This window comes from Megalops cyprinoides, chromosome 10 (genome assembly GCF_013368585.1).
Source record: "Megalops cyprinoides isolate fMegCyp1 chromosome 10, fMegCyp1.pri, whole genome shotgun sequence".
NCBI classification, from domain to species: domain Eukaryota; kingdom Metazoa; phylum Chordata; class Actinopteri; order Elopiformes; family Megalopidae; genus Megalops; species Megalops cyprinoides.
In genome coordinates this window covers 21242718-21260090 of record NC_050592.1, presented here as the reverse complement: position 1 = coordinate 21260090, position 17373 = coordinate 21242718, and the positions used below count along the sequence as shown (strand labels likewise).

Below are 17373 nucleotides of genomic sequence, written 5' to 3'. Positions count from 1 at the left end.
TGCGCATTACAAGGAGGGCACATTCAGCAAGTTATTTTAGCATCTCTGTCCCAAGGCACTGGCTGATGCAGACATATAGTCTACGGTCCTGGGACAGTACTGCTTCTACCTGAAATAACCACACTGCTCTCCAGCTGAAACTCTCATTTAGTCCATTATCCTAACAGCTCCCTCTAGTCTCCATCAACATTCACATTAAATATTACTACATTAAATATCACTCCCGCTGCCTCCATGTCCTAGAGCGACCCCGATTCTTAATTTCCAACAGGATTTTCCGGGCTTTGGAAAGTGCCACTGCGTTGTGTTAAATTCTGGAGCAGCCAAAAATGTCCCTTCAGCCCTCTCAGGCAAAACAAACAAACCAGAAAAAAAAAACCAGGGTACAACACTAGCACCGCAGCCTGTGGCAGTGTCCATCACTCTTACTGACAGCACCGCAGTCACAGTCTTTCTGTACCGACTTCCCCGGCGCAGGTGGAAGGCTACACATCTCCTTTCACCCATGGGGCTGAACCTTTCCCCCGGGGTGTTTGGGTACCGACGCGCAGGAAAGACACGCTCCCTCCAGCTGAGGCCTTATCTTATCCCAGCACCTGACACCTCACTCAATCACCGGCTGTTACACGTTCCCATGCCCAGAGCAGGTGGCTCTGGAGAAGTGGGAGTCCTCCAGGGATGGGTGCTGGGACCTCTGCTCTTCCATATTTACATAAATAATGCTGATTATGACATTACCACTAAATTTGCAAATGACACAAAACTTAGTTACAAATCCAAATCTTTACTAAAATAATTCATGACAATTCAAAGTGACTTCAGAAAAGGATAGACACCTGGCAAATGAAAAGGAACATCAACAAATGTAAAAAAGGTCATTTATAGGAACTACTAAATTACATGCAGCATAAAAAGAACATCAATGTAATAGCTGACCCAAGTCTATCTGAATATAGCTGAAACAGTAAAAAAGGCAAATAGGATGCTGGGATATACAGCACAAAGTACATAGTGAAATCAAAGGACTTTATAATGATGTTATACAATGCCTTTGGCAGACCATATTTAGAGCACTGAGTCCAGTTCTGGTCACTACACAATAAAGACACTGTGCAGAGAAGAGCACTGTGATTGGTCTCTAGTATAAAATGTATCAGTTGTGAAAAGAGACATGAGAGACACTTGCTGTATTGCCTTCAGTCTCATCAAAGGGAAACTCACTGGAGAAGGAATTAAGGTTTTAAAGGTTTTAAAAGGGATTAATATAATGGATTACAGAGGCCACTTCAAGGGTAGTTCTGTCAGCAGAACAAGAGGCTATAGGTGAAAATTATTTAAAGGAAAATTTCACACTGACATGAAAGAACTATTCCACTGAGACAGCTATTAATGTGTGGATAGCCTTAGCAACAATATGTAAGCAGAGACTGTTCGAGTCAACAAGATCAGGCTTGACACAGTGCTATCATAGGTGTATTTTAGACTACAGGCAAAATTCTAACACTAATTGGGGTGCATACCCTATTTTCAGCTTTAAATCTTATTTTCTTATGTGATCAGGTGGGGTTTCATCTGCTACAGTCCAGGTACGGATGTTATTAGTAAAGAAGAACTTTCATTCAGAAATCAGGCCCTCTGCATCTCAAAACACATATTATGTAAGCCATCTCCACGTGTACTCCTCTAATATGACCACAAGTGGATAAAGGACGATATCATAGTGTGCACACTGTACAATGCAGGTAACAATCAGTTCTTGATGCAGGTTTAAAAAAAACACAAGGAAAACTTTCCATCTGACACAGCAATAAGCTGTGGGGTTTGTCTTTTTGAACTTTTACATTTTACATATATTAATATTTGGTGAAAGGAAGTAAGTTCTCGTTGCAAGGTACTGAGGATTCCTTCGACCTTTACAAAGTCACACACGATGTCCCACAAGGCCCAGTTCTTGGATGCATGCTATTTCTTGGAAATATTCATAAGCATGGAGTAAAATTTCACTGCAATGCACATAACAGGCAGTCCTGACTGCCAATGAAACCTGATGACATGCAGCTGGTTGCCAAGTTGAAACATGCTCAAGAGGTATGAAGACCTTGATGAACCTTCAGATCCTTAACTTGCACAATACAAGGTACAGGTTGTGTCAGGTTGCAATAATTATTTGAAACCTCTCCAGGTGTCACAAATCACAGCAGCATAGATTCTTAATAAAACCAACCTTTTGCCATGTCTGTTTTGGTGCAGCATCACTGGCTGCACATAAAACAATGGGCAGGTTTCTGTATACAGTGGGCAGGCCACTGTACTGAGCTAACCATAGGCAACCAGGCAACCAGGCTCAGAAAATCACCCTAGTCTCTCATGTCACCTGGTCCTGAATGACCACAGTCCAGAGGTACATTCCATGAGTTTCCAGGTGGAATCTTGATTGGCCATCAGCAAGTAGCCTTTAACCACTGAGCCAATCAGAAAGAGGGAGGTGAGACTTGAGGACCACTGAATTTCTGCATAAAGCAAACACCACAGAAACTGGAAGCATTTTCGGCATTCACTATGGAAAATGCATGCAAGCAAACATCACCTATCAAGATCAGTGGATGCAAATTTGCTTCATATTTACTGCCTATTCAATGCTTATTTTCTTCTAGTTATGTAAGCATACTATCTTGAAGTATTACTCATTCTTCTTGGACAGTCTTTGGATCTTGCTGTCCTGAGTCCTGAGGCTGCTGATTGTCTGCACTGGCCTTTTTAATATGGATACCATACCTTAAAAATAAAAAGACACAAACTATTTACCCAGTGCTCTTCCTTCTTTATGCGGTAAAAATAATGATAGACAATTAATACTACTGCACACTACATCTGTCATCTGATTCATGCAGCTGCACACTGTTTCATATCATGCATCTGACTGATCAAGACTGCTATAGCCCTACTCTTTCAAATAACTTCAGTCTCATTAAAGCAGTCTGCATCTGACTGAAAAAAAACACCTGTTTTTTTAAGTCTAAAAATTACTTCAGCTGTGAACTCTGACCTTGAAACCTAGGACTTCCCAAAGAAACACAATGGTGCCCTTCAGAACATTCCTGTGTAGTTTTCCCACAGCTGCCAGAGGAAACAGCTGGTATTAGAGACAGTGGGGAAGAAGTCAGGTTTACAGTTTTGCTTATACACTTCCTTATTCAAGGACTGTTCCCTATCAGAGACGGGCCGGGATGCAATCTAGGCACTCTGCAGAATAAACAGGGACTCTCTTCTGGCATCTGATGAAGGTTACATAATTAAAAAACAGGATGTCTAACTGAGGAGCACTAACGCAACATGCTTGGTATTTTTTCAAAGACGAGAGCAGCAAAAATAGGAACAAGGATATTTGCTAATCTTTTTGGGCTGCTGCTGTACGCAATCTGACAGGCATGGAGAATGAATATTTATTCTGAATGCTTATTGGAAGACAATGCCAGTAATAGCCTATGTCACTTGCTGTTGATATGCAAATAAGGATGGGATTTGCCTCAAATATTCCGTCTTGTACAAAGCATAGTGTTTTCTAACTAACCGTTAGAGTCCTGTATATGCCCAGAAAAAGTCTTCACGCTTCTGGATCATGTTGTACAGACAAGTATAAATCTTGCCGTATCCTCCAGGATTACCAGATATGCAAACATGTTTTAAACTCACATGACATCTTGCAACCTTTGGTTTAATATGTATATTTTTCAATTAGGTCAGTGCCCCTAAAAGAGAATCACATTTTTGTGGCACCGGCATTAACTGCTGTGATCCTACTCTTCAGAACATTCAGTGTATTCTAATGTGAGATGTGGGCATTAGTGTTTCCACCCCTACCTAAAAAAAAAGCTAGGTTTGGTGCCAACCTCACTGCCCTCCCCTTAGAGTTCTCCACATGACAGACTGATCAAATGTGCCAGAGGCAAATGCCAAGCACTGACATCACCCTCAGGGTCACAGCTTGCCTGGCATTATTTCCATGAGACAATCCAAATCTAACTATGCAGAATATACCTTATTTGACACCTCACAACAAGATGCTGCAAATTCACTATGAACCCCACCTATGTGTCCACTCCTAAGATGAAGGTCCTCTCCTAAGTGCCCACTAATGGGAAAAAGGTCCCTTCTTTAGTGCACATTACTAGGAACAATTATCCCTTCTCTGGTGCACCCTACTGGGATAAAGGTCTCCTTGTTAGGAATAATAGTCTCCTCCTTAAGTGTACACTTCTGAAATAAAGGTTTGATCTTTAATGTCCATTGCTGGGGTTACGATGCCCTCTTGAGTGTCCACAACTATCAGAAAGGCCATCTCTAATGTGGCCTCTTTGCTGGCACTGATCAGTCTTGATCTTGTCCCCTCCGAGAGTCACTGGCCAGCCGCCAGACCTTGTTGCTGACAAGAGGGGGTATTCCAGCTCCTGTTAGCACCTTCCTGCTATTTTCAGCCTGTCCTGGTCCAGTGGTCAAAGGGGATTTTCCCTGCAGTGCTGTTCTTGTGCTCCTGGAGCTGCTGAACGTGTACAAAAACACGCTGGAGTGACAAGATCAGATGCAGAGGTAGCTGAGTGGTGCTGAAAAGGTCCAGCTCATCAGTCCTGTCCCTCTGACTTGAATGCAAAGTGTACAGATCTATCTCCTGAGCTCATCAGACCAAGGGTCAAGTGTCTCTCTACAGGCGCCATCACTCAACCACAGCCACTGACTTCCACGCTCGGCATTTTTAAACGTACAGGGCTCAAACCTCATCACTCAGGGCAGCATACTGAACACTGGGATATTGGAAATCTGTTGGCAAAAGGTGGAGTGCAGATTCGTTTGCACATATGTTTGATGATTGCTGGAAGGAATGCAAACAGACAGAACAGAGATTTGGTCAACTGAAACCACTCAATGCAACCTCTTTCAACCTCTTTCAATTTCCTCTCATAGTGCTGATTAGCCACTTAACAACAAAAAAGTATTTAAAAAAAAAAATCAGTCTAGAGACACTTCAAAATGTTTATGAATCGCAGCTGCTCCCTGAATTTAATTAGTCTTCAGACAACTGCCATTATCATCCACAGAGAGTCTTTACTGAGGGTGCAATAAGCACTATTGGAGTGAACAGCACGGGCTACTACAGCAGTGCTCCTCTACATGTCTGCTGCCAAGGATCTGTAGCTTAACATATCAAAAACATTTCTGAAAAATGCTTTCAGTAACTTTCACTGGTATCCTCACTGGCACTAACAACCCATGATCCCACTATAACTCACAGAAACTGAATGAGGAGAGAGTCTGTGTGCACATCATGTGTGTCCTGTTCCCTAGTGTCTGCCTAATAATGAAACACACTGACACTCTCTGATTGGAGTGTATCCTGTAGGTATGTTCTGTGTGTTACTGTATGACTGTAGACCTGTACCAATAAAAAAATTATGATATTTTTCATGGACACATACATTTTTCAAATACATGCAGAGCCATTCTTCCTAACTCCAGAGAAAAGACTGAAATGTCTGTCAATGACAATAATAAGAAATGATAGACAGACTAATTGTATATGACAATTATGTGACAGCCAGCAAGCCATCATTTACATAATTGGGGCTTTTCAGCAAAAAATACATGAAACTCTGTGTTTTTAATCACCACTAGTCTTTCAGCTCAGAGGACACAAACACTGACAATATTATTTCAACTGAGCTATAAGTTAAAGGCAACCCAAGTCAAAAAAGAGGAATTTATTTGAGGATATTAAATTTTAACTGAAACAAAGTTAATGTAGAATCATGCTAAAAGCATTACTATGATTATTAAAGACGATGATTACTATTGTTATGAATTCGTCACACCTGGCGTATGATTTCTATTAATTTGTTTTAATGATGCTGTATCTAGAGTGACTTGCAGTGCTGTTAGTTTTAGAACAAGAGGGAACACATACAAAGAGCAGGCTGTTAAATCACAAAGAACAGGCTGAACTTAGTTAAGAAATATAACGACACAAGCAATGTAAACCCAATGTATCCACACAAGTTATTAAACAAGTCATATCTTACAAGCAAAAAATATCCAGCAAGCTACTGTATCACCATTCAGAAGACATAATCCATTGGTTCATTAGGTAATATCTGTGCTTACTGTCCAAATACATTCTCTCCAGAAATTTCCATTCACAGTACCACTTACCTACCAGCAACCTGGTAATATGCAAACCAAGAAATCGCTTTATTAATATTTTCTGCGGAGAAACAGAAGGTGCACAGCGAGCGAAAAAAAAAAAAACCACCATCAATTTAAAATGTTTACAAAATGAGTACTCCCTCTCTGTAAATGATGAAACACCCATAATTGTTACCGAGACGTTTTGCTTTGCAATGTCTAACATCGCGGCTCTGTAAGGTTCCTTACATAAACTTCTGTCTCAGGAAGGACACATATAAAGATTTAACAATGGGAAAAAGTCCTTAATGCTTAAAGAAACAAAATCTTTGAATTCATAGCATGGAACTTATTCAAAGGGACTTCAGAAATTTCATGGGTAAACCCTACCAAAAATATGTCTTCCTGTTCTTATATAAACATTACAAGTAACATTACAATCCATAAAGAAAACCATTTCTCTCCCTAGTGAAGGAATGTGCTGTCAGTGAGATTCTTCCTCCCTATGATTTTTTCAGCAGCAAAAGAATTTACATTTACATTTATTCATTTGGCAGATGCTTTTATCCAAAGTGATGATAAAAGGATGATAAAGATTGTGAACTGATTCTACGTGAACCATAGTTTAAACAATCATGAGATACTTGTGTGTACAACCTGGGGTCAAAAAAACAGTGCAACGGGGGACAGGACTTTCTCCTATGAACAGCTGGCCTACTTCCGAGTGGAAGACAGGGACAGGGTATCATACACTACAGTCAGAGATAGAGGGGTTGAGTACTGTACATTACAGTCAGAGAGGGAGGGGCTGAGTACTATACACTACAGTCAGAGAGGGAGGGGCTGGGTACTATACACTACAGTCAGAGAGGGAGGGGTTGGGTACTATACACTACAGTCAGAGAAGGAGGGGTTGGGTACTATACACTACAGTCAGAGAGGGAGGGGCTGGGTACTATACACTACAGTCAGAGAGGGAGGGGCAGGGTACTATACACTACTGTCAGAGAAGGAGGGGTTGGGTACTATACACTACAGTCAGAGAAGGAGGGGTTGGGTACTATACACTACAGTCAGAGAGGGAGGGGCAGGGTACTATACACTACAGTCAGAGAGGGAGGGGCAGGGTGCTCTGAAACAGGACTTACTCTTTTCTTGAGGGCCTCCATGGACTGAAACTCGAGCCGGGCCAGTTTGATCTGGATCTGTTTGGGAATATCTGGGATCACAAATGCCAGGATGAACTTGAAAGCCAGCAGCACATGCTGTAGGAGAAACAGAGAGGAAACATCATGAACAGAAGAACAGGTTCCTGTTAAGCTCTACTATATTTTCATCTTCATAATACATTATGTAATAGCAGCACACAGAGTCACTGACAGTGAAACCGTCCTTGTCTGCCTCTCATACACTGATCTGTTTTGAAGTGATGCAGCTTATCAGTACAGACTCCAGGTGCAATGAATTAATATCTGACAACACCACGCTCCAGCCTCTCTGACAGTGTCCACGGTTTTCATTTCACAAAGACTCGAAGGCTCATTAAAGACTCATTAATTCCTTGAGTGGGTAAATTATTCATCTTACAGTGTCTAAATGACCATATGTCTGAGGTGCTCTGCGAGTGAGGCAGGAAGACCCTACAGAAAGACTGAGAGATTGGACACCTGCAGGGAGCTGGAGGCCTTGTTAACATGCTATACAAAACAACAGGGTCATTCCACATGCACTCAACCAGCAAATGACCTCACCCGTTTTTGACTTCCTTGAAAACCTCCATAAATATTTGCTTTTTTGGGAGAAATATTCAAAGTACATATTATAGATTAGAACAACAACCAGTTCTAGAAATACTCTCCTTAAGACCGTGTGGTTTCTCCTTATTTGGAAATGTTTGTGGAGATCAGTAAGGGAGAAGAAAAAAAAAAACAGCCATTTCATTGACTTTATACTGATGACCCAATGACCAAACACTGCTGCCTGAGTTGCATGTTTCCCTGTGGAGATTTAATCCCTCTACGCAGGGAGTGGAAATAGCAAAGCTCTAAGACCTTCATCCCCCTCTGGGGGTGGAGTCAGGGTTCAGGGGTTAAGGGTCAGGGTGAGACAGAACTACAGGAACAGACCGGAGCACTGAGAACAGCAGCCACAGCGTGAGCTTTCAGCTACCGCAGTCTTTAATTGGAGTGTTCCATTGTGTTTTCTAGGATCACAACAACCCTTTCAATGACTGACTTTCACTAAAAGTTAACCTGACAGCCAGATGAAAGGGAGGAGACAGTGGCAACAAGCACGACCCAGAAAAGCACAGCTCCTGTCTCCAGCATATTTCTCCAATTCACACTCTACAAAATCTATGAAAGTAAAAAGAGAAATCACTTGAAAAGGCTCAAAGGGAAAAGGATAATTACACATGTAAGGAGTGAAGGATGAGAGGGAGGTAGCATCCAGTGCCTTCAGCACATATTTACATCGTTCACAGTGACAGTTCACCACCTCCTCACATAGAAATGTTTCCAGTCTGCATTCTGTTGGCAGGAGATACACCGTAAACAAAGCCAATCACAAGAAGCTACAAAACACAAAATATCCAAAAGGAAATGACCCCTTTCATAGTCTCCATCAGGTGATGCAAAACAAAAACACAGGACTTTGATGTCTTCACAGCGTTGGTGGTATTGAGGTCAAAAAACCGCCTCCTTCCTCTTCTCCACACCAAAAGAAGACGCGGTCTGAGCAAAACGCCAACTGTTTCATGTGACTGTTCTGCCCAACTGATGACACTGGCAAGGACAATGTTCAGAAGTATTACAGATAACAGATAACAGTCAATAATATAGATAATTATACCACATCAGGGGTATGGCAGTACCAATGCAATCACTGTTGCCCTGTGTCCCCACGACTGCTTTCAGGCCTAAATGAAGTTTGTTGCATTTCAGCATCTCCTACTACCCCAACTCTCTGGAGACCACCATCTCCTAACAACGCAACTCCTCCTTTCACAGTGCTGTTGTGGTGGAAACATCAGTCAGATTGTCCTGTACAGTACATGATCCAGAACAAACAAGGGAGATGAAAACACTCCATACTGCACACCGTTCTCCCTGTTAGGATCCAGAACGCTGACTCTGTGCATTCTGAGAACAGTCACACAATACCATCTGGGTGGAACATGGCCCCTCATCCGAGACAATCAAAACAGCTTGTTTTATCAGTGGCTGTCCAGGATGTTGCACACAGCCACATTGGCATTCCTTTGAGGAATCACAAAGCCTTAGACATAAATATTGTCTGTAAACTGCCTGTCTTTGATTTTCTCAGTAATTTCAGAGGCTGGTGTCATATTCTGAGAAATGTGCAGTAGTAAAAGCCCTTCTGGCTGAGACAGCCTGAAAGGAATGAAGGTGTTTAATGCAGTATAGGAGTGTCATCTGGATCCTTCTCAGGCAGGTCCTGCTGCAAGAACAATATTCTGTATCTCAGCAATGCATATGACCTTTCATCCTTATAATAATACATACCCACCATAAAAATGCAAGTTTACAGATAAATGTATGTCTTCATCTATGGTTTACTTAAGATTTCCTTTCACCACACACTGTAAGGTAAGTGGTGGAGATGCTGTGGTCTGACCCTGGCCATATTCTGATTCTAACCCAAGCTGCATGAGAAGGTTTAAACTCTTAAAATCATCATTTTGATAAAGTCTGATAAAGTTTAAAAAGAGGAGAGACATGGTGCACACCCCAAGTGTTCTGATTCCTGTGTTCTCACAATTTGTCATTAATGTGTGAATTACACAGGGGACAGCAAGGAAGAAGGAGCAGGAGAGAATGTGAGACATCTATATTTGACTGATATTTATGTAAGTCTTTAAACCAGCATTTTTACTGTTGTGATCATTGTCAGATATTTTACATTTGCAACCCTGTGGCAATACATTGTTAAATCATATCTATGCAGTGTAAGCTGAATTCGAGACTGACTGAGGGAGCAAAAAAAAGAGATGGTGCCAGAAAAAGAGGGTCAGAGGGTCAGAGGGTCAGAGAGGAAGAGTAGGTGTTTCAGGAAGGCAACGGTTACACCTGCCATCCCTGTTCACAGAGGGAGAAGGGCCATACTGACTCATCCAGGACACCTGTCCTAACTCCCACTCAGCCTCAGAGCGACAACCCACAATGCTCTCCTGTAAGATCACTGATCAGTGAATATAAACACGACAAACAAAATACTTTGAATCAAACACCATTGGTTCAGGGCAGGAAAGGCTGAGAGAACGTACGGAACCTCAGATTAAGCATGCCCCCTTAATGTATGGGACCTTATTTTGTTTTATTAAAAAATTCACAAGATCAAGGTACGGGGATGAATCATATCATGATGGATTTTATTATTCCTTCACCAAGTAGGCTGAATGGCACATACATATATATATATATTTTATCTATCTATCTATCTATCTATATATGTGTATATATATATATATATATATATATATATATATATATATATATATATATATATATATATATATATATATATATATATATGTTCAGACCAAACATCAGAATGGGTAGGAAATCAGACTTCTTAAGTGACTTTGACTGTGGGATGATTGTTGGTGATAGACGGGGTGGTTTGAGTATCTCAGAAACTGCTGATCTCCTGGAATTTTCACACAGAACAGTCTCTAGAGTGTATAGAGAATGGTGCAAAAAACAAAAAGCATCCAGCGAGCGGCAGTTCTGTGTGCAAAAATGCCTTGTTAATGACAGATGTCAGAGGAGAATGGCCAGACTGGTCCAAGCTGACAGGAAGGCAACAAGTAACCCAAATAGCCACACGTTACAACAGTGCTATGCAGAAAAGCGTTTCTGAACATACAACACGTCGAAAATTGAGGTAGATGGGCTATAGCAGCAGAAGACCCCTCCGGGTACCACTCCTGTCAGCTAAGAACAGGAAACTGAGGCTACAGTGGGCACAGGCTCACCAAAACTAGACGACTGGAAATTGGAATCTCGATTTCTGCTGCGACATGCAGATGGTAGGGTCAGAATTTGGCATAAACAACATGAATCCATGGATCCATCCTGCCTTTTGTCTACAGATCAGGCTGGAGGTGGTGGTGGAAGGGTGTGGGGAACATTTTCTTGGCACAGATTAGGCACCATAATACCAATTGAGTGTTGTTTAAATGCCACAGCCTACCTGAGTATTGCTGCTGACCATGTGCAACCCTTTATGACCACGGGCTACCCATCTTCTAATGGCTACTTCCAGCAGGATAACACGCCATGCCACAAAGCACACATCATCTCAAACTAGTTCCAGGAACATGACAATGAGTTCAGTGTACTCCAATGGCCTCCACAGTGGGATGTTGTGGAATGGGACATTCACAGCATGAATGTGCAGCCGACAAATCTGCAGCAACTGTGTGATGCTATCATGTCAGCATCGAGCAGAATCTCTAAGGAATGTTTCCACCACCTTGTTGAATCCATGCCACGAAGAATTCAGGCCGTTCTGGGGGCAAAGGCAGGGTCCTACCCAGTATTAGAGAGATGTACCTAATAAAGTGGTAACTGAGTGTATGCATGTATATACTGTATACATACACACACACACACACAACCACATACACATATGGAATTAAGTGTTTCCAAAGAACTGACACATTTACTTAAAATTAACTAATAAACTTCACACTAAATTACAGACACAAATCAGATACAGTAAATTAAAAATGTTCCCATGACAGCACACACACTCTGAATAACCTTTAGCATATGGTCACCTGAGGGAGCAGCCTGTTTAATTGCATTGGTTTCTGCCCTGATCAGTATGCCCTCCTAGCCTTAGTACCCTGGAGTTACTGGACACTCTCACTCTTGGACTGAGGACAGTCTTTGTGTCAGACAGATTCGGCTCCAGCTCTGCAGACAGGACAGCTTCTCTGCTATGATGACTGCCTGTGAAATCAGCCAGACCACATGAGCCAGTCCCCCTCCAGCATTTAGCAAGTGTGTGATGAGCAATTTGCTGTGCAGAAAAAAACACCTGCATTTTAACAGGGCCCTTGTCCACACCTGTCTCTCTTGATAACAAAATCTAATGAGGGGATGATTTGCCTGCCTTGCTTATGGATGCAACAGCAATTGCCCAGCTGGAAATCACACCTGCAAAGATGCACTGCCACCTTTATCACAGATGGTATGTTATATTTATGTACTGTGTCTATTACACAATAGTTACTTGAATACTGAGTTAATTTTGAGTTGTGAAGAATCTGCACACATTTATTTTCCATGGAGTAACTGGCCTCATTATGGCGTGTATATCAACACTGCTGTCATTTTCCAAACAATAGGGGTGATTCAAACTCTTTCCCGTATTAAAACCGCTGCCACCAACTCCACAGAGGCATCACCAAACCTTTCAAACATTAAAACCGCTATCAGTGACATCATCCCCCAGGAGGGACAGACAAGGCTGGTCACGGAGAAATGAGCTCAAGGTAGAATGATGTCAGAACCGAGCCTGAAATCAGCACCCAGGACCCGTCACTGTCCTGGCCCAGAAGCTCCTCATCTCCCTCTCATACCAAGGGCCTTTAACAGACAGCCTCAGGGGGGGTGTGGCAGGAAAGCTAACGAGCACAGCATCAAATGAGCACGGCCGTAGTGCTGGCAGGCAGAGGTAGTAGTTAGTGGAGGGGAGAGGGTAGGACCACAGCACGGAGGAGAGAGAGTGTGATTGATGCCCACCTACACAGATGGGCTCTTAGCTGATTGCCATCATTAGAGAATTTGCATCTAAGTGCATTCAGCAGAGGGAGGACTGACAGCTGGGCAGCAGGGTTGAAAATAATGGGAAACGAACTGATGGTGAACTTTTCCTCTATGCAATGCAGAACTCTGTGAGGCAAAAAATAAACACATTAGGCCCTTTTTCTCTGATCAACAAAACAACTCAAGACTACTGGCATCTGACAAGATATTTTTTTTTCCTTTCTTACAGAAAATTAACCACCAACTTTCCCCACAGCTTTTAAGATACACAAACCAAACTTCGCAGTTAGTATTATATATCCAATTTAGACCTGTGTCAGTCAATTTGTGAAATGCGTTTATAATGGTAGAACACTACATTGCGCATAAGCCAAGCCACCAAGACAGGATAGAACGCCTGACTCCAGAGCTATAATAAACCTGGCTCTGACAGGAGCACACAGAGGGGTGTGAATACCATCACCAAGCTCTGAAATACCTGAGAAAGGGACATGCTGAGAAGAACATCAGAAGGCATGGGTTTGAAAGGGGTAACCAGAGGGCTGCAGGTTCACTCCTAGGTCATGTTGCACCCTTAAGCCAGATATATTGTACCTTAATGTCAACCATAAGGAAACTATGCAAGTAATATATACAGGAAGAAGACAGAGGAGAGATGGCAGTCCTCCTGGTAAGTTTATTCACTCACAAAAATGCCTACTCATTCTGAGCTGTGCTGTTATATAGCAACTGACACTAAGTGGTGTAGTGGTCAAGAAAATGGGTTTGGTACCAAAATGTTAAAGGGTCATTCCCAGGTGGTCCATTGATAGTAAATCTGAACTGCTCCAGCAAATATCCAACTGTATAACTGAATAATACATCAAACCCAAACAAACAAATTTCAAGCCATGCAAGTCACTCTGGATGGGACTACCTAGTAAATAAATAATGTAATGAGCATATTCATAGCCTAGTGAGTAATTTCATTTCTCTCTTTTGACAGTAATTCCTGGTTGTTCTCAGTACACACAATGCAATCAGGTAACCCCTGACCCCAAGTGAGACCATGCGCTCTATACACTTGCCTTTCTCTGAATCTGGATGCTATTCTAGGAGTGGTGAAGCTTTCTCATTCCCATTTTTTTTCTTGGACAGAAAAATAACTAATTCATTTCAGGCATTTCTGTTAAATGGTTCAGCTGTATGTAAAAATCTGAGGCTTATTCATTTAAATACATTAATATACTGTTGCTATGGTAACATGCAACATGATTTAGCTGGCAGGACAAATGTTATATTAAGCTAGCCTTGTCAGCTAAATTGAAAGCAAGTTAATATTGGCTAGCTAGCTAGGTTAGTTTAATTGAGTTTTCTATGAAGAAATGTCATTATCCTTCTAACAGAACATCCAGTTCTCCAGCATCCAAAGCATGTTCAGCGCATTGGCTACAAGTGAATGAACAATGAATTGTTACACAGGCCTACTGTTAGAGGCTAGCTGACTCGGCAGCCTGCAAACTTTGATAGCTGGCCAGCTAGCTAATATTAATGTTAGAATGTTATGTAACTCTGCAAATCACAGGTCATTAAACCCTGATGCAATATGCAGATCCATTAACTGAGAAACAAGTATGTATGTGCAATGTCCATAGCCGTTAAACTAAGGCACATTGTAGACAACATTTTGACCCAGTCATCATCACCAGGTAGAGTAGCAATTCAAAACGACCCTTCTACACAGTATAAGGACAACAGTACCTTTGGGAGATCTCTAATAGCGGGCAGGCATTCTGTTCATTTTTTCTACTGAAGCTGAGGTGAATGGCTCTGACATGGTGAAACCTGCTAACTGTGGGTCCATACATCCAGACAGGATAAGAGCCCTGTTGTGTAGTGATGGGCATTTTGACTTCTTTGACCACTGAACCGAAATGAAGAGTCACTAATTCGTTCAGCGGACACCCCCCCCCCCCCCACCCCCTCGGACAAAATGGTAAATAAGTAATTAACTACAATGAGCATATGTAAGTGCATTGTAATGAACAAAATAATAATGGATCTGTGTTTTGAGATTTCTGTGATGTTTAATAACATTGACATTATTTTTCTCATGTATTAAAGACTCATTCTGACTTTAGTCTATATTATTTTTTCACGCATCATGACCCACATGGACTACACTCACAATCTGAGTAGCACTGCTGTGGTTCTCTCAGAGAGTGACTATGAAGATCACCGATCTTGCTGGTTTTTTTTTTCATTCCTCCAGCTATTTCAGTACTTGACTGTTTTCTGTTCTTCCTTCAAAACATGTGATTCCTTCTCTGACCATAGGGTGGCGACATCACAATACTATGTTGTTCATTTAAGATAATGAATAAAAAAACCTGGACGACCTGATGACAGTCTTATTCACAGGGTAGATGGCATGCCATTTAAATTTAACCAAAGACGCAAGTATGAAAATAAAAATGCAACCAATAAAAAAATACTGGTTACATAATAAAAATGATTGCCCCTCCTTCCATAATTCCACCAAATATTTGCAACAGTAGTTTCATAAGTCCTCTAAAATAAATTTTTGCAAAGACCACAGAAACTCATCTGCCGATCATTACATTAGCACTGCCATGACAACTGTAAATGGAGATTATCAAAATCACAGCTGACTACAGAGTATTATATAGTATGTTATATACATTAGAGTACCTTCTTCTACAGAAACCTGAACTCAGACCAGTCATATTTGAAAAGAGTCACAGCTGGCGCCATTCACATTAACAAGCCATTTTAGATGTAAGCATGAGCTCGGGACAGTTACACACAAATGCAATCACCCTTAGAGCCATGCACAGGCATATGTTAGGTCCCAAAGTTAAGATCCAAAATGGCCATTACAGAGACATTAAGAGGAGAGACAGATACTGCAATACTCTATTTATTAGCAATATGAGCAGCCTGGGTTCACAGGATTACAACAAAGAATGTTGCTCAAGTCACCAGATGTTCCGTTCACATATCACCAGGCCCAAAACAAGGTTCTCAATGAACAGGAATTTGCAAAAGGGCTTTTTGTAGACTGTGATAAAACTGGACATATATGACAGCATTGGGACTGATCACCACTAGCAATATTATAATTTGACAGGTGGACAAAAAAAATCAGCAGTTTACTACCCAACACATTTAAATGGGACAAAGAAAAGCAGGGAAAATGGCACAGCCCCTTTTTTGTATTTTAATTTTTAGCGGTTAACTATACATTAGCATGTTCTCTTTTCAGAAAGTACCTGTCCTAGCAGACACCACAGAAATGGTTCATATATAGATTACATGTTTCCTCAGCTCTGAAATACCTTCAACACAGCACACATACACTGACATGTTCACACAAAGGTATCCCCAGTGAATTCACTGACTTTCATTCAGCTCTAACTGAAGAAACACATATTTCCACACACTGTCTAGAAAATGTCATCTCCCATCCCCTGTTGATTACGTGCAGTCTCCGTAATTAGCTCGTCCTGTTGCACTGTCTCATCTCGCATTGTTAATTAAAGGCCAAACCGCATCTGAGAGCTGCCACTTTATTTTATCGATGGCTGTCAGCTCTTATGAAACGGAACTCAAGATGGTTTGAGAGGGGAGGGGGGGCGCAGTCTTATCTCCCTCTCTCAGGTGTTGGACGTTGTTCTCCGTGAGATAAGCAAAGGCCTTGAATAAATGTCCACAGCGTGACAGATGCTAAAGCCGAGCTGTGCGCTGTGGCAGAAATGGCTGTGTGCCTGCTGACAAACGCATCACGGATTAATTAAGATGGTCTGAGGATGCCGATTCTGCCATCCACTCGTAGGCCTTGTGCCATCCGAGCCATAATCTGATTACCTGTCACTTACTTAATAGGATTTTTCTCTGCTCTGCTACTTTAAATAAATTAATGGAAAATGACAAAAATTCAGCATATTACAAATGAACCTTAGATTATTAATGTTATATTACAAAGTATACTGGATGTAAAAATATGCAAGGTGATAATAACTTTTTGAATTTTTTTTGTGTTTAGGCTTAAAACCTCCAAGCTTAATATGCAATCAATTTCTTAATCATACTTTCATTAAAGTGATTTTATAATGATGCAATAGTGTGCACAGCTGTTCAAATTTTGCCTCCTTCCTTCTTACAGCCCTAGTCTTCAGCTCCAAAATCTTAATTCATAAAAATCATTCAAGCAATCATCACTCATTCTCCAAAGACTTCTCCAGTTGCCGTGGCTACCCTGTTGCCTGGATACTGCTCTCCGTTGGAATGTAATTACTTGAGTGTCATGTGCCAAAAAAGGAGCTACAGCACTGCATCGATCAAATAACAACATGAAGGCATGAGTTAGGTTAGGGTCTTTGACAGTACACAAATGTCAAAT

At 41.5% G+C, this 17373-nt stretch overlaps 1 protein-coding gene across 2 annotated transcripts in view; it reads right to left on the bottom strand.

The window, feature by feature from the left end:
- Positions 1-17373, bottom strand: part of ano10a (anoctamin 10a) — a 32991-nt gene that overhangs the window by 3716 nt on the left and 11902 nt on the right. For both annotated transcript variants that reach the window (XM_036539853.1, XM_036539854.1), the window contains exon 12: positions 7323-7439. In XM_036539853.1, coding sequence (XP_036395746.1) covers positions 7323-7439 — 117 coding nt within the window. The remainder of the gene's footprint in view (positions 1-7322; positions 7440-17373) is intronic.